Below are 21,285 nucleotides of genomic sequence, written 5' to 3'. Positions count from 1 at the left end.
ACTCTGAGCACCATTCACCTCACAGGATAGCTCACTGTTCATGTTCATGTTTCTTTGGGCAAGCACAAAACAAATTTAAGCTGTTATTGATTAAGACAAATATAAAAATTGAATGGACCTTTTTCGCCTTTACTTCACTTTCCATCATCCAGGTGAGGATGAGGAGTTAGGACCTCCCCCCACAGTAGACGAGGCGGCTGATGCTCTGATGACCAGGTTGGGCTTCTTGCTGGGGGACAAAATAATTGGTGGAGAGCCAGGTTCTCCTTACCACGGCCAGGATGACGCACAGGTAAACAACTCACTCACAGATGCACACCTGAACTAGTGTTACACTTTACGCATTCGCAAGTACACAAGGGTCCACGTGAGTTTGTGTGACATGGACGCAACTCTTTCTACCTTCCAATTTGTTGTGTCATCGCGGACTTCTCTGCACCAGTACGTGCAGCCACTACTACAAGAGCACCAACTGCACACATGCTTCTCCAAGCAGACTAGAAATAAGTATAATAAGAACAAATGTGTGTCCATGTCATTCGCAGCTTGTGCCCTTGTGCACGTCTGCAAGGGAGTATAATTGATGCCTTACACACATCAAGGTTGTGTTTAGTGTTTTAGACATAAAAACACTTTTAGACATAAAAGTTTCAGTGTTCTTTTGTAAATTCATATTTGTCATTTTTCAGTAGTTACTATTAATGTTGTATTGTTATATATGAGTAAAGTGTATCTGTTATTTTGTTTCTCCCCTTCACATATTATATGTATGCATAGGTGGCATTGCCATATGGGAAACATTTTTCAAAGCACAAATAAGAAAAATACATTGCTTCATTATTCATTATTATTTATAATTAAAAACCTATGAAGAAGTGTTTATTTAAAATTATTATGAAATGTTATTTTATCTCTCATTATCAAAACAGGATTTCATTAGACATAATATTTATGTCATTATAGACATTTTTATTTCAGAAGTCTGTTTTTATTTCATAATGGCATTTTTCTCTATGGCCCCTTGCTGTTTTAAGATAGTAAGCTTAATAACAACTAACAAATTTAACTAGTTAGCTCCTTGTAGCTATGGCAACAGGGATGTCAGAGTAAACACAATTACAGGAACTAAACCTCTTTAGCTTTCAAACCTTTGCTTGACATGCTGCCAACCTACCCAGCTTACTAACTAGGCCGCTTGTTAGCTTGGTTCATTATTAAGCATCAAAGTGAAGAGCCAGTGTTTGTAGTGTTAACTAGCTCCTGTTTGAAAATACAGCTCTGAAATATGTTGAAACCATCATATAGACCTTTTACTAAACTTAGAGACACAACAACTTCTCCCGTAGTTTGTGCTTCTCCTCTCTCTCCCTCTCTCTGTCCTCATTCTGCAGGACTCTCTGCCTCTGGAGCAGCGGGATCCAGATCCACCACTACTCATCATTACTATTAACCACTGTTATCTGTCATTATTATTGATAACACCATTACCTACACAGCTGTTCCTGGTTTCTCTCTCTCTCTTTTCTCCTCTCTCCCCCTTTTTCTCCTCCTAAACCCAACCGGTCGAGGCAGACGGCCGCCCACCCTGAGCCCGGTTCTGTTGGAGGTTTCTTCCTTAAGTACTCCTACTCCTCTTAAAAGGGAGTTTTTCCTCCCCCCCCAAGTGCTTGCTCTTTGTGGGAACTGTTGGGTTTTTCTCTATCACAAAGTAAGGTCTCGACCTTATCCTGTAAAGTGCCTCGAGATAATGTATATTATGATTGAATATATTATGAAAATTGAATTGAATTGAATTGAATTGAAACAATGTACAAATACTTAATTACAAGTAAATAATTATTTAATTGATAAGTAAATCCTGCATTAGAAATTTTACTCAAGTAAAATTGCAATATTATTATTACAGAAATACATTTAATATATCAAATGTTAAAATTTTGCAGCAGAATATCCCCTTACATTATTAGGCTATACAGTCTATTACATTACTATTGAATGTAAATTAGATTTTTAATTTTTTTAAGGATCTCTTTTTATTTGCTAACGCTGCCAAGTACTCTATGTTTTCACCCCTGTTTCTTTGTCAGCAGGATTAAGCAAAAAAGTACAGAAACAATTTGCACCAAACTTAGTGGAGGGAAGGAACATGGTGCCAGGAAAGCACCTGGAAGTTTTGGGGCAGATTCGAATCATTTACGATAAATTTGAATTTTTTTTCATTGTATGTTGTTTGATATTGGCCTTGTTGGTTGTCTGCACTCTGCGTGCTGTTTTAGTTCCTTTTATGTTCCTATTTTTAATGTGTCATTTTCATCTTATTTATTTTCATGTACATAAGAAAATAAGGACACAATCTGTTGTCTTCCCACAGAGGATCTCTCCCTCCTCCAGTCTGGCCAGTAGCAGCGCCTCCCCCTGTTCCACACTGCAGCACCCTGCTGGAGAAGAGGGCAACAACAACAACAAGCATGCCTCCTCCTCCCATGCCTCTGTCACCTCCCCCACCTCAACACTGGAAAGCAGAGACAGTGGTATCATAGGTGAGATACAGTGGATGCTCTTCTTTTCTAAAAGAAATCTTTGCACTGCTAAGTTATTACCTTTTTCTGTCTTCCCCCCGCTCTTTCCCTCAGCCACCTTGACCAGCTATTCTGCAGAGTCGGCAGCAGAGCAGGACAACAGCGCCAAATACTCTGGAGATGGTTACCATGGGAGCAGCCTCAACCTCTGGCAGCAGGGGGGCCGGATGGTGGTGGCCTCCACCTCCTCTTCCTGCATGGTAGCAACAGGAAATCCGAATGATGGCTTTCTGTACAGGGTGGATGATAACTTGGCCGCCTCCACATACAGCCTCAACAAACTCCACCCAGAACGAGGTCCTGGTGCTGCCCGCTCTTCAGGCTCCACCCACTCCATACCTCTCTACCTCATGCCCCGCCCTAATTCAGTTGCAGGTAAAGTGGCAAGTGGATGATGTGTTTGGTTGTGTGTGTGTGTGTGTGTGTGTGTGTGTGTGTGTGTGTGTGTGTGTGTGTGTGTGTAAATCAAGCTGTTTCTAGTCCTGCAGTGTGCTCCCACACACTCTTTCCTGTTAGGAAGGAAACACATCATTCTTTCTCAGCTATAGTGAGCTCACTGGTGATAGTCAGCAAACAAAGGCGTAATTATGTTTCCACTCTGGGTTTAAAACAGGACTTCTAACAAACACAGACATATTCTACCACACGAACAGCCTAATGAAAGACAGCTACACAGTAGTCATACAGTAATGTTAAGTGTTGTTACCTTTTACATTCTTTGCCCACCACTACAATTCAGGATCACAACTCTTGAATATTTATGAATATTAAATCTTTTTATACTCAGTGAGATTATGATTGGAAATGAAGAGCACGTTGGATTGGATGATTCATATCAAAATGCACTTTGGGAGTTGTAGTTCAGTTATCTTTTGATATCTTTAATGTGCAGACTGTTGGTACTTTGGCTTTTTGATCAAATAACCAAATCATTCCTCATGCACTTCTGTGGTTAAAATCAAACTTCATATGATGAGAAATCAGGAAAACGTATATTTCAATATTTTAAATTATTATTTTATTCAATTATTTTAAAATCAGGCGAACACCTTCTACTTTTGCTCAGCAGGACTTTGTTTTTAATATCTCTCTGAAGCCACTAGCTCCGCCCACCTTGAAGATCTGGCCTATCTGGACGAACAGCAGAGACACATCCCTTCGAGGACGTCCCTGAGAATGCCCAGACAGAATTCTGGGAGCTGTAGTCAGGACCACAGAGGTAAACACACACATACTCTTAAACACACACAAACGCACACTGTTATTTTAACAAGCAGTATTATAATACTCAGCTCATCCCCTTTTTCCCTGCAGTTCGTTTCACTCCCTCTCTCAACCTGAAGCCCCTCCACTTTGAGATTCCCGGCCTCTCGTCTGATTGGCTGTTCACCGGCAGGGAGTGGCTCTTTCAGGAAGTGGACGCCTGTCTCTCCAGGGATGACCCATCAACCAGCCAGGGCGTGGTGATCATCGGCAACATGGGCTTTGGCAAGACAGCCATCATCGCCCGTCTGGTCGCACTCAGTTGTCACGGAAACCGAATGTGGCCAACTGCTGCCGGAAGCCAGACCATCCCCAAGCGTAAGCAGGAACTTCACTATTTAGACATTTAGTGAGCTTCATCCCTAAAGACCTCACCAGTTGTGTTTCTGCCTTATGATCTGATATTGAAAAACCTCACGACTTGATAGCAAATGGAAAAACTACGCAAAGAGAATTTTTCTTATCGAAGCTTTCTCTTTTTTTATCGTGTACACTTAAAACTAGGGATTGGACAAAATATCAATATAAGAATATATTGTATTACTTCCTCTTGTGATACATTATCGACAAACTGGCGCCAAATATCGATATTTTTATTAAAACATGCAGGCACAGGACGCACCAATGACTCACCTTGTGGGGCACATAACATTTCGGCTCAGTCCTCAGACTCATGTCATCCCCTCTCTCCTCCTTAACTTTCCTGTCTCTCTGTCACTGTCTCTATTGAAATAAAAGCCTAAAATTGCCAAAAAACTGTTTAAAATAAATAAAACATTCAGGCGCTCTAAACAGATTCCCCTGATATCTTGACTAACCAGAGTCACTACTTGATATCTCCACATGGGGCCTAAGAGGCTCTTAGCTAAGACTCTCACTTTGTTGCACAACGTTTCATCTCAGTTGTCAAATTCTTTTAGGGCTAGCTTGGAGTCTCTCTGTCAAAACAATAACACAAGACAGCGTTGGGTGACTTTGTGAAGTAGCATAGACTCATGAGAGTTGTCATCTCTTACCACCATTGTCGTAAGCTTCTCCCAGTTTGGATTTCTCCAGTGTCAGTGGTTCAGGAGGTTTTTACCTGCAGTTGAATTATCTACAGAGGTTTTCTCCTCTCCAAAATAAACAGACCTGGTGATTATAACCAGTAAAAACACTGAGTAAAGCAGTTTTACATTTAAAGTCAGTCTTTCACCGACAATATACAGTGGACATGAGACATCAAGGAAGGGTTGGGAGCTTAGACTGCTGCTAACCTATGTTTTGATTGTTCCTCTGACAACTTATGAACCAGACGTTCGGATGGTTCTTACCAGCAGCTGAATTATTCACAGAGGTGTCCTCCTCTCCATAACAAATAGACCAGGGGATTAAAACTGGCAGAAACACAGAATAAAGCAGCGTCACCTAAAAATTCACTGATTCTCTTTAGCGGACACAATGTCTCAGAGTGGCTGGTACATCTGTCTAACATTTGCCTGGCTTTTTTCTCTGATAACTCAAGATCCAGACGTCCGATGAATAAAATCCTTCACAAGGCGACCAAATGAAACAGACTGTTACCATGATTAAAATCACATTTTCTCTAGGTGTGAGAATTGCTGGAGACGTTCCGAATAATGTAAGAACACAACCTGATATAATATATAACATAGGTTTCGTCATTTTAATGCAGAAAAGTTACATATTATAACGTTAATGTTAATGGTTAAAATGTTATTCTATTGTTACTTACAAAATAATGTAAAATGAAGCATTCTGGAGGATTTTAACTTTGTGTGGGTCACCCACCCACTTCCTTTATGAGTCTGAATACAGATGTTTATGTGACATAAACAAACAAAGATAGAGATGCAGATAGTAGCTTTCCGTTACTCCTCTAGTTGTGTACCGGGCCTGTCCAATGGATTTGAAGAATTTATGTCAAAGACCTGCTCATAATTAGATCATGCACAGAAAATTAGATTTCAGGCCCAGAAACAAAAAGAGGTCCTGGTTCCACAAGGACGAAAAAGCCCAAAGTTGTTTTAGTCATTTTGTGTTTGCTTAGTATTACACAGTTTGCCCTGAACTTGAAGTGTACATAGTAGATTTTTTGGCAGGAGCCCATCTCACATGTTTGCCAGAGGACCCCCAGTGAGTTATTCCAGCCATGAAGACAAACTTATTCACTCTGTAAGAAGCAGCTGAGTCATCACACAAAACCCAATAAAATCAGCTAGTCTCACAATCAACAGCCAGACACAGAGCTGAGCCAGTCTCCAGAAAAACAACAACCACATGGAAAGAGAGAGGTGGTTTGTGTGTTTACATCTGTACTGACATTTAAAGTGAGATATTTTTCCCTGCACCCTCAATCCAGATGTGGCGCCTGTTTCTTTCTCCAACGATTCCCTGGGAAGAGGAGGAGGACGAGGAGATGAGGGAGGAGGAGGAAGCTGTCCAGGGACTCCAGAGATGAGGAGGAGACAGAAGGAGGTGCTGAGGAAGCTTGCAGGACAGGTAGTGTCCCAACTTTACTTAATGTAGATCTACTGTACCTGTAGCTGTACTGGTTACTTATGGTATGGATTAAACAAAGAAGACTTAACATGGTAATCAGTGAGCTTTAGAGCTGCTAGAAGGCAGATTTGATCACATATTGACAGAGCCAGGCTAGCTGTTCCCCCCTGTTTCCAATCTTTAATCTAAGCTAAGATAAACTACAGCTGGCTCCAGCTATGTACAGTATTTACTCTACAGACATGAGAGTGGTATAAATCTTTTCCCCTTCCTCTTTCACGACTGCTCGAGGGCTTTCAGAAAGCTTGGTCCCTTGGCTTGGCTACACAGTGCTCTATATTTATGATGTTGTCATAAAATACCCCAATCTGTAAACCACTACAATCACAATTACTTCTATTTTTTCCAGCTTTTGTTGGAAGGTGTCTTAGATTTATTGCTTTAGTAAATGCTGAGATTAATATTAGTCTGATTGATTCTGGCTTGAATATAAACAAGTGTACTAAAGACCACCTCGAATAAAAATCAAGTTTTAACTTTGTTTATATGTCCATTTGGAGTTTTTTATATAATACAGGACGTATCACCAGTGAAATAATCAGTCAGCGCCATGACTAAGTATTTCCTCATTAGAACTGCAGTCAACAAATGGACTCAGATAGCCAGAGATTCATACATCACATAACTAAGGAACCAATCGAGTGGTCCAATGGAGATAAGGGGTTGGGTTAAAAAAAATCCAAGACCATGTCAGTACAGAGAAAAAGCATTTACATTAGTACAACCACTAACACTGTGTCAGCCACTGCCAATTACAAGCTACCCAACAACATAAACAAAAAAAAGATGCAAACTGCGCTAACTGTTCTGATTCGTTCTGCACAACACATCCTCACTCCTCATCAAACTTTTGAGTCATCTTGATACTCTGTATTTTCACCTGCCAAACTAGTGCAAGCAGTGGTGGGGGGCAGGGCACAAGGCCTGATCCAGAATTTCTGAATGAGGAAGTAAGAGTGGTAAGAGTGCTTCCAGCCTCAGGTTTGGAAAATATGGTATTTACTTCCTTCTAGATGAGAAGATTGATGCCATTCTCATGTCTGTATTGTAAACATGAAGCAAATGGCCAGCAGTTGTTTAGCTTAGCTTATCTTAACATAAAGACTGGAAACAGGAGGAAACAGCTGGCCTGGCTCTGTCCAAAGGTATCAAACTCTGACCACCAGTACCATCACGTCATATCTCAGATAAGTCTTGTCATCACCTTGGGGTTGGCTGACAACCAGGGGACACACCAGGAAGTTATGGAGCTATAAAATAGTCCAGTGCATAATCCCCAGCACAACTGTCTGTCTTTGCAGGTAGTCTCGTATCATTTCTGTCAGGCTGATAACTGTCACACCTGTCTGGTTCCGGAGTTCGTCCACAACATGGCTGCAATGCTTAGTGATGCCCCTCAGCTGCTCGCTTATCGGGAGCTGCTGCACCGGTCACCACAGCTGCAGAGCACGCTCAGTCTGCGCTCCTGCATCCAGGATCCGAGCGCTGCCCTCCAAAGAGGAATACTGGAACCACTGGATGCTCTCTACAGAGGTATATGCAGATTCTTCCAACTTCTGTTCTGCTAAGCGATGGGACAGTTTTTAACCTGTGATGGTCCACGTTGTTGTTCTTCAGAGAGGAAGTTGCACGTGGAAAGGGCAGGGCTTATTATACTGATTGATGGATTGAACGAGGCAGAATTCCACCGGCCGGACTACGGCGACACACTGACTTCCTTCCTGTCCCGAAACATTCAGAAATTTCCTTCCTGGTTGAAGGTCATCACCACTGTCAGGACCAGTCAGCAGGTACACACACACACACACACACACACACACTTGTACTTCCATCTTTGTGAGGACACTCACTGACATAATGCATTCCCTAGCCCCTTATCCTAACCTTAACCATCACAACTGAGTGCCTAACCCTAACCCTGACCCTGACCTTAACCTAAACCTAATTCGAACCATAACTCTAAAACCAAGTCTTAACCCTCAAAATGTGATTTGAAGGTGTCTTAAAAAGTGAGGACCGGCCAAAATGTCCTCACTTTCCCAAAATGTCCTCACTCTGTTAGTAAAATATTTTTTTTGGTCCTTACTATGTAGCAAGTACAAGTACACACACACACACACACACACACACACACACACACACACAAGCATGTCAGAATTCAGGAAACAAAACTTGGAACTTTTTTATTCAGCTGCTGATGGGATCTAAAGGAGCTGTTTGTAAGTTTTGCTTTTGCTACATAGCTAACATTAGCATCAACAGCTGTTTGCTTACCAGTCTAGAAGAAACGTTGTAAGTTCAGCATCAAAATGTATTCCTTTACTCACCAACAGCTGTCTCCAGAGGTGGAAAGCAACTCCAGTGTGAACTCTTGTCTCTATCACATCTTTTTTTCTACTGATGTTAGCAGCTAGCCCTGGCCCGAATTTCCAATATCGACTCACTGTAGCCTCCAATCTGCCCCAAAGACGTAGCCCTGCTCAGAGGGTGTGTTATAAAGACAATAATGGCTGAAGCTCTTGTCAAGCCACAATCAATACCCGCTCCTGGCAAGAAACTGACGGAAGACAAAACTTACAAATAGCTCATTTAGAGCTTCTGAAACTTACATTAACAATAAAATGTTTTGATGTTCATTTCAGCAGCTTCTAAAGTCCCTTCAAAAGTCTGACAGTTCATGGCTGGGTTTCTCAACAGAAAAAAACATACTTTGCTCAAGAAAATTTTAGACTCTCAGTCAGTTTGTAGTTTGTTTGTAATCATTCCTTTAAAAAAGGAATGGTTTTGTTTTGGCAGTTTGAGGATCAATTCAAGCTTTGTATTTCTCCACATGCTGAAGTGATGTGCATGGGGCTGTGGTATCAAGAGTTTTTAATCTTTCCAAAACGAAAACATGACACAAAAAACTAAACACATATCAATGAGCCAAAGTGTAAACTAAAGAAATTGATTAAACTGTGTGTTTACTTGAATGTAAGCTACAAATATTGGCTTTGAGACAAAATACACAAATTACATCAAACACAGAATACAAGCACAGGGATACATGGCAACAATAACAACTGTAAATAGGAGGAAAAAATAATATAAATAAATAAAAATAAACCATAATTTACTGAGTTTTGTCATTGCAAACAAAAACAAAAACAGGGAATTGTAACAAGAAAAAATTCACCAGTAAATAATGCATTTAATGTAATTGTATCCAAAATGTAGGAATGCTTTTGGCTTTTTAAAGGAATTAAAGATCTATTTAAGGTCAACCACAAACCGTAAATTAATCATGATCGATGAATGTGGAACTTTCCAAGAAGCCACCGAAGTTTGATGGATTCATCTAATAAGGAGTTTCCAGTTTTACAATCCACAAACTAGACCACAGGTTCATTTAGTTCTATGAGTTAAGAGAAGGTGGTGAAGCACTGAGATCTTTCTCCAGAGGTGGGTAATATAAGGATATTTATGGAATATGTGTTTTTTCCTTGGTACAAAATGAACAGTTTGAGAACATATTAGGTTTAAGTTTGTTTAATTTAGTGTTGGAAGGATAATATCTGTGGCTCTTTATTGGATTTAGAAAACTTTAAACTCCAGCCAACATTACCCAAGATAACATACACATGTCAAACATATCAGACCTAAAAACCTTTAAACATTTGAAGTGAAAAATCTTGTTTTTGTATTGAGAATAAGATTAAGTGTGTTACGCCAAACAGCCAAACATTGTTATATTGGAACAAAATAAGAGTCTTTTTCCTCATCATAAACTAGGACCCTACATTAAGTACATGTTTAAGATCAGCTTCTCCAGGGTTGTCCAGGCAGGTCCAGAGTGGGCTCCAACATTAAAAAGTCAGCCAGACACTTAATAAAGTCTCAGACTAATGACAGGTGATGAAATCAGCTTTCATCTCAACTCGCAAAGTTGACGTTTGCTGGCTTGAAACAAGAAGTACACTCTGGTTAATCTGCTGTCGTTATCAGTGTAAACTAAAAGTGACTAAAGGCTCAAGGAATGGTCAGTCAGAGCGCAATAAAGGGTGTGTATGTCCACTCAGGTGTACGAAGGGTTAAGTCTTGAAATAACATCTGTCTGAAGTAAATGTACCAGCGGTGCTGCCAGACCACAGTGTACAGAACGCAGATTGGGAGCGGTTTTGCTGACAAAACTTGTTCTTTTTTGTTTTGAACTAAATCAGGAAACCACTCGTTCTCTGCCTTTTCACCGCATCTCTTTGGACCAGATGGAGGAGAACAACGCCATAGACCAGGACCTGCAGGTAGCATGCACACAGACTGTCTGTCTGTCTGTATGTCTCTCTGTCTGTCTACCTGTTCATCCATATGTCTGTCTGTTCTTCCTCAGGGTTACCTCATGCAGCGTATTCACAGCAGTGGTGAGATCCAGAGCAACGTGTCGCTAAGCAATGGTCGCCTTGACAACACAGCACTCACCAAACTGATCAGCCACCTGAAGAGCCTGAGCAGAGGCTCATACCTGTACCTGAAACTGACCCTGGACCTGATAGAGCGAGGATACCTGGTCCTAAAGAGCTCCAGCTTCAAGGTGAGTAGGGGGGGGCATTAATTGGTTATTAATTAATTTCAACAGGAAATTGTAATTATAATAAATTAATTATAATATAAAACCATAAAAATACAATTTAGTTAGTCAGTTATGTACTAGTGTAGCCACTGAATTACTGTTATATTTACAGTATTTGCAGTGAACAGAAAGACATTAAAAGTGTGTGTGTGTGTGTTTGTAGGTGGTCCCTGTGAGTCTAGCAGAGGTCTACTTGCTGCAGCTCAACATGAGGTTTCCCACCCAGTCATCTTTTGAGAGAGTCCTGCCACTGCTCAACATCACCGTGGCATCACTGCACCCACTGACCGACCAGCAGGTACACACCATCACTGTCTCTGAATGAGTGTGTGTGTGTGTGTGTGTGCGTGTGTGTGTGTGTACTTGGACTCCCATCTTTGTGAGGACCAATTTGAGTTAGGGTTAAGGTTACACCAGGGTCATACTGGATGCATGGCGTGTGTGCCACGGCTGCCGTTGGTGTTCTGCTGCAGAAAAACAAACTATGTGTTCACACAGGCGTGCTTTGTGTTTCTACATAGTTTGCAGGATACTCGAATGTTGGATTTCTCTTCATTTGTAATTAATTTTTGTTTTTTCGTGACAGAAAATGTCACTAAAATGCCACTGTCTCCACATGCAGCTGCTAATTGGCTGAAAATATATTTTTATTTGTCATGTCTGTGTCATACTCAGATTCAGCGTAGACATAGAGATTGTAGTGGAGGGTGTCGGTTTGGTGTAATATTGGTGGTATGATGTGAAATAGACATCAACAGGTCTTTTCTGTCTATATTTGCTGCAAGACGCTGAATCTCTAGATCATGTGATGCAGCCGCGAGGCGTAACACACATACATGTGTAATTGGTTGATTTTGGAAAACACTACCCTGTTGAAATGCATGCATTGCACCACTGAGTATACTGTGTACACAGTGTACTACATGTGAGTGTACTGACTGAAGTATCTGATTTGAGACACAGCAGTAGTCTTGTAGGTATATCTTTGACATACTGAAAACTACAAGGGCCACCAAGACCAGTGTCAAACAACACTGACCAGACTTCAGAGAAAAAAATTCGATTCATGGTAAATGTTCAGGTTCATCCCTGACTCATGCTCCTTCCTCTCCACCAAGTTTGGTGCAAATCAGTACTTTTTGCGTTATCCTGCTGATAAATAAAAAGACAGAGGTGAAAACATAACCTCCATGATGGAGGTAATGAAACAGTAAACTTGACATGTGACCACTCCTCTCCTGTTCTCCTGCAGCTGTTCGAGGTGGTGAACGCCAGCGCTCTGACTGGAGGAGCCCTGCATTGGGCCGAGTTCGTGCAGCGGCTGGAGCAGCTCTCATCTTTCCTGCTGAGGCGGAGCGACGGCAGCTGGATGCTAAACCACGCCTCCTTCAGGGAGTGGCTAGTTTGGAGGGAGGAGGGGCAGGACGACAGGTTCCTCTGTGACCCCAGGTACACTGACAGGCAGCAGGAAAGAAAGAGTGAAGAGCACAGAGAAAGAAAGAAAGGAAGGAAGAGATGTTTCAGTGAGCTCTCAGCCTGACTGTCTGTCTGTCTGTCTGTCAGGAGTGGACATACTCTGCTGGCCTTCTGGCTCTGCAGACAGGAGGGGAAGCTGAATCGACAGCAGACACTAGAGCTGGGACATCACATCCTGAAGGCTCATATCTACAAGGTTAGCTCACACACTGAAAGGTACAAGTGCAACAACACAAAGTGGCAGGTCTTTGGTGAAGAAGTGTGTTAGCATCTCCAGGACCAACAAATCGAAAGACGCATCCCAGGAAATCACATTGCTTTCTGGATGATGTAGAGCAACACAACCTGAAAACACACACGCAAAAACACTGTTTGGTACTGCCACAAGGTACACAATTGAATAGTGTTTTAAAATAACAATACAGATTATTTGGATTTTAAGGATAATTTCTGTGCATTTACATTTCACACATACATTTTTGCAAGTATTTCATTTGGTCTTGATGACAGAATCACTAAATTAACACTGAGTGATGCCACCAACAGACGAGGCTCTGAGATATTTGTTCTCTGCAGCAAGTAGAAGTATCATCAGAAAAATGTATTTATAGTATCAAAAGTAAAAGGACTTGTTCTGCAAAATTGTCCATGTGACTGATTTAATATGATCTATTATTAGGTTGTTAATAGTGATGCATGTGTAACCTGCATTTTACTGCTGCAGCTGCTCAAGGTAATCTAGTCCAGTGGTTTTCAATCTAGGGGTTCAGGTCCCCCCCAAGAGTCACAAGAGAAATCTGAGGGGTTGTGAGACGATTTATGGGAGACGAAAGAAGAAGAAAAAGTCCTGCTACAAAAATTCATTTTTTGGATTTTTTTTTTAAAATAATCTTTTGTTTTTGTTACATAATAAATAAATTGACCTTGTTGGGCCTTTTATGGTTATTTAGATAAAACCATGCGAGACATCTAGAGGGGAAATGTCTCTTTGGTGGAAGTAGATCTATAAAGTGGCATTAAGTGGAAATACTCAATTAAAGTACTTTAAAATTGTTCTTCAGTACCTAATATTGGATTTTAAGGTCAGCAAAAGAGAAAACTGTCTGTGTGGTCAGTGCAGCGCCATGAAAACAGAGTCTAAAGTCTAAAACAGTGTCTCAGTGTTCTCTGTGTGTCTACCTGTCTGTTTCTTGGCGCCTGTTCTATCTCCAGGGTCTGAGTAAGAAGCTTGGGGTTTCCTCCTCAGTTCTACAGGGGCTGTGGCTGTCCTACAGCACAGAGAACCTTAGCCCTTCTCTCTCATCACTGCGCAACCTCTACACCCCCAACATCAAGGTATCATACTGCAAACACACAGACACACACATACAGTACTTGCTAATGCAGGTGGGCTGTAACTTGCCTCTCTACCTGTCCAGGTGAGCAGGTTGCTGATAATGGGTGGGGCTGATGTGGATTACCGTAGTGATGTCCTTAACAACGCCCCCCTGCTGTGTGTCCACTCCCACCTGGGCCACACTGATGCTGTGGCACTGCTGCTGGACCACGGAGCTCAGGTAAAAGCTTTATATTCATTCGGGTAAATGTTGATATTTTAATGTTTTCGGTGCCTGACTTTGGGGAAACATCATGCTGGTTTTAATTGTTTTGTTTGTTCCATCTAGTGCAATCTAACCTGTGGCATCTATGTTGTATCTTTAGGTGGATGCTCAGTCACGTGATGGTTTGACTGCTCTAGGATTTGCTGCTGCAGCTGGACATCTGGACATCGTCATCATGCTGAGTCAGCACAATGCTAAGGTAGCCTCTACCTGCAACATTTTCTCTCTCTCAAGTTTGTGGGATTTGGAGACGTGACAAATGGACTGATAGCAGCACGTAGACCAAACCAATAAACACTGCAATGTCTGATTTTACTACAAAACAAAAACGTATACCATCAGAAAGTTACTGCGATCACATTACAAGCTCTACAAACAGATGCTCCAACTCCAACTTAAGTGTTTAATATGGTTCAGCTGAAAAGCTTGTTGGACGGTCAAATAGACTGTAAATGCTATTACCTCCACAGAATGATTACCATGTCCTGCTTCTGTCTAAGATGACAAGTGCGGCTGTTTAGGACAGCTTTAATCACTTCTACATGGCACAAATTAGTTTATTTGAACTATACCAGGCATTTAATATCCTATACTGTGCCCTATAGACATTGAATGGGAATTATAGCACTTTACTCAGACTTCTTGGGCACTTTCTTTGTGAAGAACAAATCTGTAAATCTATGCAGCAAACTGGAAAAGGTTTCAATGCATTTTATTTTATACCTTATTATACCTTATACCTGATTTGTTTGTCTTTTAAAAATCAGTGCCATAAAACCTATACAAAACCAAAAAAAAGTGGTATATGAGGAGAAAATGCAAAACAGTCTTTCAGCTTTCTTGCCTGTTAAGTTCATAACTTCAAGGAATTAACTGTATCTTTGTTTTGCAAGGTCTCTGTCTGACTATTATTAATATTTAAATTGGAATCAGTGTATTCAATTGATTTACAATTAAATAGATTTAAGGAGACTTCAGTCGAGAGGTGAGATGGCAAGAAATTTGCTAAGCTAGTTAGCTTTAGCAAGAGTATTTCTCCATCACAGTTAGCTTAGTTTCTGCCACAAGTAGTTATGTAAATGGAATAACTCACTGCAGATGTTGCTTTATCAGACTGGATGTTTTCATTTTCAAAATGAAAAAATCTGTAAGTAGCTTTAGTTTTAGCTAATGCTAGCTCTGACCAGCTAGCCTTCACTGTATTGTAGCTGTGCAGTTATTGCCATTTGGTTTTAAGCTCTTTGACCAATTTTTGTTGTTTTTTTTGTGGTTTTTGTGTGTGTGTGTGTGTGTGTGTGTGTGTGTACTTGTACTTGCTATGTAGTAAGGACCAAAAAAAGTATTTTACTAACAGAGTGAGGACATTTTGGGAAAGTGAGGACATTTTGGCCGGTCCTCACTTTTTGAGACACCTTCAAATCACATGTTGAGGGTTAAGACTTGGTTTTAGAGTTATGGTTCGAATTAGGTTTAGGTTAAGGTCAGGGTCAGGGTTAGGGTTAGGCACTCAGTTGTGATGGTTAAGGTTAGGGTAAGGGGCGAGGGAATGCATTATGTCAGTGAGTGTCCTCACAAAGATGGAAGTACAAGTGTGTGTGTGTGTGTGTGTGTGTGTGTGTGTGTTTGAGATGAGATTAGGCTAAAGTTAAGGTGTCACTATGGTAACAAATACTGTTTATACAGTTTACTGCTTGCCTTTGCAGTGTTACAGGTGACACTGTCTCTAAGTCTCTGTCTCCCTGTGTACTCAGGTGGGTCATGTGGACAGCTCTGGTCAGTGTGTGTTGGTGCACGCGGTTCAGCAAGGCCACCTCAAGGTGCTGCACTTCCTGTTGAAGCAAGCAGACTGGAGCTGCACTTCCTGCTGTAGCCAGAGGGGGGCGAGCAAGAGCCAGGCAGTGCAGCAAGCTCTGACTGCAGCAGCCAACATGGGCCACACAGAGGTCAACCACACACACACACCTTTATAATCTAATACTGTACGTTACTGAATAATGAAAATATATTTACCATTTAGCATGTTTTCAACATTTTTGATTTTTATTGTGTCTTGTGTGTGTAGATAGTGTCATATCTCCTGGATCTTCCAGAGGAAGACGAGGAAGAGGAGCAGAGACCTGAGATCAACACATCTGACAGTCTCTGGGGAGAGACAGGTACTGCAAAATGCCTACACAACAAATACTCATAATACAAACAGTCCTTACTACTAATACTTTGCCACTGCAGTATTTTTATACCTCAGGACTATTGCTAATATCGCACTAATACTACAGGTTTTATCAGTAGATTCATTAATTTAATAATTCATCTTTAATTTAAATAATATAAAGTGTGGCTGAAGATAATATAACAAAGGTTATTGTGTGCGTTGTTAATTAGAGCAACTAGTAATGAGTTATGAGTTTATGGTTTCCCTTCACCTTCTCTAATTGCAAGCACACACTGAGCTGTTCTCTCTCATTGTTCATTGTAAACTAAGGTCAAAAGTGTCGTCATGAAAGAAACACAACTGATTCTTTCAGAAATATAAAATCTAAATAAATCTTGGTGAAAATCTGTAACTATTGAAAACGATGATACTGCAGGTCCCACTGTTGTACTGTAATGCTGCTATTATTAAAATACAACTAATACAGTACTACACAGTACTGCCACAATCCTACACTGCAACTACAACTAAGATACATTGTTAGTACTAACACTGTAGTGCTGCTACAGTGCTAATGCTACACTGCTAATGCTAATCGTGCAGGACTCCTAGTGCTTCATGCAAAGTCACCTGAATCAAAGCTGAAGCTGTATGTTCTGCTACATGTTACTGCTGTGCTCCACATCACTGACCTCTAGTGGAGGACATTTTGCACTACAGCACAAAATCACATCAACACAACAGCCTCAGTTTACCAGAGGCCTGTAGGACAAGTGAGATTTAGATTCAGTTAACTGATGGCTTACTTTTAACGGGTATAGATCACCATGGTAACCTATGCTTCACCTCTAACCTGCTCTGAAGCAGGTTAACTTCGGAGCATTAGATCTAAACCTGCCACCAGCCTGACTACTGACCAGTCAGCTCTCACACAGGGTGATCGTCCCCATGGGATCTCAACAAGGACATTAGTGCTAACTTAACAAGAGCAGTAGATATTTGTATAAATCAGTAGAATCACTTTGCTGAGACTTTGCATGCAGCCACTCTAGTTTTAAAACACCAGCAGAGCGGGAGTTAATGACATTAAATATATAGTGATGATTAGAGCCTCCTTCATTCCTGACAGTGTCACTGCAGCTCAGAATAACACGAGGAGACTGTGATGATAACTGGACAATCAAGCTTAACTCTATTGTCTGCTATAAGAAAATGAATCTACTCCCTGTAAATTAGTTCTCATCATTGTACATGTATCAGTTTGGTTGGCTCGAGCTCTTCATACATAGAAAAATATACATAGATACACATACAAAATATACATATAATGTATATTTTTAAATCTCTGAGTGTCATTTAATTTATTTTAACCTTTGCAAATAAACAAAACAAACTGTGACATGTCAGCTCGTTCACTGAAAATCATCAGGGTGTAATTGGTGCCTAACTGTTAGAAACAAACTCTCTCTCTCTCTCTCTCTCTCTCTCTCTCTCTCTCTCTCTCTCAGCTCTGACAGCAGCAGCAGGAGGTGGTCGTCTGTCCGTGTGCAGGCTGTTGTTGGATCGGGGGGCAGCTGTTGAGCAAGGCAACAGGCGGGGTGTGGCTCCGCTCTTCAGCGCTGTGAGACGGGGCCACTGGCAGGTATGGTACAGCCCACACACACACACACACACACACACACACACAGTTAACACATTGATTTAGATTCCTGCTGTAGAAATGCTGAGTGTGTGTCTCCCTCTGCCTCTTGTTCAGGTGGTGGAGTTGTTACTGAATCACGGGGTGGAGGTGAACATGGTCGACCAGCAGGGCAGAACAGCTCTAATGACGGCAGCCTCAGAGGGACATATGCCCACTGCCCAGCTGCTGCTGGATCATGGTAACAACAACAACAACAACGTCTGCAGTAGTAAAATGAAACCATGAATAATTTTTATTGTCACTCAAGGAAACAAAAGAATCAAAATTTACTGTGCAAAATGCGCATGTCTTTGAATTAAGTCAATGAAGTCAAATGTTACTATAAATGCTCAAACTGGACTTTATTCACCTCAGCTGTAGAGACAGACAGGCCTTCATTTAAAACAGTCTGTTATTAGCAGGGCTGCTGTTTGTTGGTGTGGACTGTAGTGAATTTGAAGTGAAGGGTGAACGGCTGCAGAGATTGATTTATTTTCAGAAGCAAGTTACAGTTAAAGAATAAATACGACCACAGTCACTCTGCATTCTGTCCTCTCTTCTCTTTCTCTTCATCTTCATTCTCTCCCTCTTTCTTCCACCTCTCTCTCCTTCTCTTCTCCCTCTCATGGTCCGTCTTTTACACTGTTGTGACTTTAGCCATGCATGCCCACTCATATCTAAACAAATGGACATTCTGTAGCGTTGATGCATGATGTAGTCACGTAGACGGGTCCTGGCAGATATGTAGCCTTTGATCACAATAATAAAGGCTTATCACATTTATGAACTCATTACCAGAATCGAAACTCCTCAGCTTTCCTCAGTTTTTAATGTGCTGTTACACAATCTCAACACACTTAATTCAGTATCATGTCTGGTCACATTCAAGAGGGAATTTCATAACATCTGGAACAAGCATTCACTTGGACTCAAGAATGAAGTTTGTATATTTGTGTATTTATGGTGATGTATCACATGACAGGTCAATGAATATTATTAGTATTAGCAATAGAATCAATGGTATAACTGTTAGGTCTGATCCTGGTGCACACTTCTGACCCCCAATGTTATCTTTATTTCCAGGAGCCTCTCTGGACCAGACAGACAGGGAGGGGTTAACGGCGCTCAGCTGGGCGTGTCTGAAAGGCCAGCTGCTATTGGTCCAAGAGCTGGTAGAGAGAGGTGCAGCCACAACTCATGCTGACCGTAGTGGACGGACACCTCTGGATCTGGCCGCCTTTCGCGGTGACCCAGAAGTGGTGTGTACAGCAGAAACGTTTGTCACTGTATCTGCCATGTTTTTTCTTGCTTTACCTGCACATTCCATTCGTGTCCGTAGTCTAAGCTACCCCTGTATGTGTCCTTCTGTGTGTTAGGTGCAGTTCCTGGTGGAACATGGTGCGTCAGTGGAGCATGTGGATTGCAGCGGGATGCGTCCTCTGGACCGAGCAGTCGGCTGCAGAAACACTTCAGCTGTCATCGCTCTGCTCAAACAGGGAGCCAAGATAGGTAGAAACATGACTCAGTAACACTGTCCCCATCATTCATCCACTTTTTGTTTTATTTATTTAACCTCATTCTGCCGGCGTATAAAGTTCCTCATTAAAACTAATGACTGTATCAAACAAATGTGGGTCTCAAAGGTTTTAGCAAATTACAAGCTACAAATATGGGAAATTAGAAGTTTAGAATTGCTTGAAAAGTTTTGCAAAATAATACTGATGGCAAATATGTACGAACAGACCTGCTCAGCAAAGGTAATAAAACATTACTGTGTGTGTGTGTGTGTGTGTGTGTGTGTGTGTGTGTGTGTGTGTGTGTGTGTGTGTGTGTGTGTGTGTGCAGGACCAGCGACCTGGGCCATGGCAACCTCTAAACCAGACATCTTAATGGTCCTGCTCAGTAAATTGATCCAAGAGGGAGACAAACTATATAAGGTAACGCACACAGGCACAATTTAATCACAAACCAGACACAAGTACATTTATTTGATATTGTAAGTCTGTGTGCGTGTGTGTGTGTGTGTGGTTGACTTTGTAGCAAGGTAAAGTGAGGGAGGCTGCTCACTCCTATCAGTCAGCCCTCCAGAAGTTTCCAGGAGACGAACTGAAGACGTTCAGACAGCTGAGAGTGTGTGTGCTACTCAACCTGTCACGCTGCCGCCGCAAGATGAATGTGAGTCTCTTTACATCTCTCTCTCCTGCAGACACACACAGATACACACAGAGAAAAATGTATCACAACATGATTTGTAATCCGTGGTCTTAATATGACTTTAAATTTAATACTGGCTCATTACATGTTTTAGTTTGATGCCAAGAAGGTTGTGTTTTTCATTTCACTCTGAAAGCAATCTCACAGTCTTGTGTCTTCAGTCTCAACCTGAGCACCATCAAGTCACCAAGTCTTTTTGTCCTTGCAGGATTTTAGCCTTGCTGAAGAGTTTGCTACCAAAGCACTAGAGCTAAAAGCAAAATCCTATGAGGCCTTTTATGCCAGAGCCCGGGCCAAACGCAGCCGCAGGTAACTATAGCAACAGAAGGACAAGAGGTTGAATGGCATATGCCTATACAACCACATCATGAACTGTTAAATGTATCGTATGTTAATTTTCTTGTTTTATTTATATTTTTGTGCCAAAAGTGCTAATCATATAACCATATTTAAGCTACCAGAGACATTGCAGTTAGTGTCAACAACAGTAACACTATGCACATATATGTGCATATGCAAATTTTACTATGGCTATTTCATATATATCATAACCTTATAGCTATACTGACGATGTATATATGTGATAATAATATATCCCCTTGAAGTTAATATATATGGTATCACTCATATATGATATAGGGGCATATATGTCAAATTTTACATTTCTTGTTATGTAAGGGACTTACATTTTACAGTTTTTTTCCCTTTTTTCTCTTTTTTTATTATCTCTAAGTTAAGCGGAAGATGGCATAAAGGCTGTAAAAGCATGAACCATACATTTATGAGTGTCTTTGGCAGATTTTTCACATCACCCACCCTTACTTCCTCTGGAAGAGAAAATAGTCCTTGATGGTTCATAATAGAATTTTAATGTGATTGTTGTTTGTGTATTGTGAACGATGAAGACCACAAACGTCACCCCCTTGTCGGGAGGCAGGAACTGCCAGAAGAAGACAAATGTGACTACTTGAGAGGCCCCAACTCCACATTTTAAATGTCCTGAGCTGACCATGAGGGAGTACTGCTCTTTAACTCAAAGCTGGGGTTTTGGACCTCTGGTACAAGGACGTGTCTACATGCTAATATGCCACAAGTGCTACATGTCTAAGGACCAAACAAATTTTGAGTATGTTTGCACTGTAGTAAAGCTT

The 21,285-nt window shown here is 41.2% G+C and overlaps 1 protein-coding gene across 7 annotated transcripts in view; it reads left to right on the top strand.

Moving 5' to 3' along the window:
- Positions 1 to 21,285, top strand: part of LOC139618650 (protein TANC2-like) — a 65,005-nt gene that overhangs the window by 37,934 nt on the left and 5,786 nt on the right. For all 7 annotated transcript variants that reach the window (XR_011689767.1, XM_071474767.1, XM_071474766.1 and 4 more), the window contains 25 exons: positions 153 to 292; positions 2,372 to 2,540; positions 2,634 to 2,954; positions 3,676 to 3,798; positions 3,894 to 4,160; positions 6,205 to 6,344; positions 7,706 to 7,937; positions 8,022 to 8,194; positions 10,604 to 10,684; positions 10,771 to 10,971; positions 11,174 to 11,308; positions 12,263 to 12,459; positions 12,574 to 12,682; positions 13,699 to 13,821; positions 13,905 to 14,042; positions 14,188 to 14,286; positions 15,839 to 16,030; positions 16,150 to 16,243; positions 17,748 to 17,881; positions 17,996 to 18,119; positions 19,004 to 19,179; positions 19,297 to 19,429; positions 19,766 to 19,857; positions 19,961 to 20,095; positions 20,343 to 20,443. Coding sequence is in view for 6 of the 7 variants with exons in the window: in XM_071474767.1 (XP_071330868.1) it covers positions 153 to 292; positions 2,372 to 2,540; positions 2,634 to 2,954; positions 3,676 to 3,798; positions 3,894 to 4,160; positions 6,205 to 6,344; positions 7,706 to 7,937; positions 8,022 to 8,194; positions 10,604 to 10,684; positions 10,771 to 10,971; positions 11,174 to 11,308; positions 12,263 to 12,459; positions 12,574 to 12,682; positions 13,699 to 13,821; positions 13,905 to 14,042; positions 14,188 to 14,286; positions 15,839 to 16,030; positions 16,150 to 16,243; positions 17,748 to 17,881; positions 17,996 to 18,119; positions 19,004 to 19,179; positions 19,297 to 19,429; positions 19,766 to 19,857; positions 19,961 to 20,095; positions 20,343 to 20,443 (3,829 nt within the window). In the remaining variant the exon portion in view is untranslated. The remainder of the gene's footprint in view (positions 1 to 152; positions 293 to 2,371; positions 2,541 to 2,633; positions 2,955 to 3,675; positions 3,799 to 3,893; positions 4,161 to 6,204; positions 6,345 to 7,705; positions 7,938 to 8,021; positions 8,195 to 10,603; positions 10,685 to 10,770; positions 10,972 to 11,173; positions 11,309 to 12,262; positions 12,460 to 12,573; positions 12,683 to 13,698; positions 13,822 to 13,904; positions 14,043 to 14,187; positions 14,287 to 15,838; positions 16,031 to 16,149; positions 16,244 to 17,747; positions 17,882 to 17,995; positions 18,120 to 19,003; positions 19,180 to 19,296; positions 19,430 to 19,765; positions 19,858 to 19,960; positions 20,096 to 20,342; positions 20,444 to 21,285) is intronic.

The sequence above is a fragment of the Trachinotus anak genome, unplaced genomic scaffold, assembly GCF_046630095.1.
Source record: "Trachinotus anak isolate AG129_WGS33_773 ecotype Australia unplaced genomic scaffold, CSIRO_AGI_Tana_v1 ptg000003l, whole genome shotgun sequence".
NCBI classification, from domain to species: Eukaryota; Metazoa; Chordata; class Actinopteri; order Carangiformes; family Carangidae; genus Trachinotus; species Trachinotus anak.
This window is presented reverse-complemented; position numbering and strand designations above follow the sequence as displayed.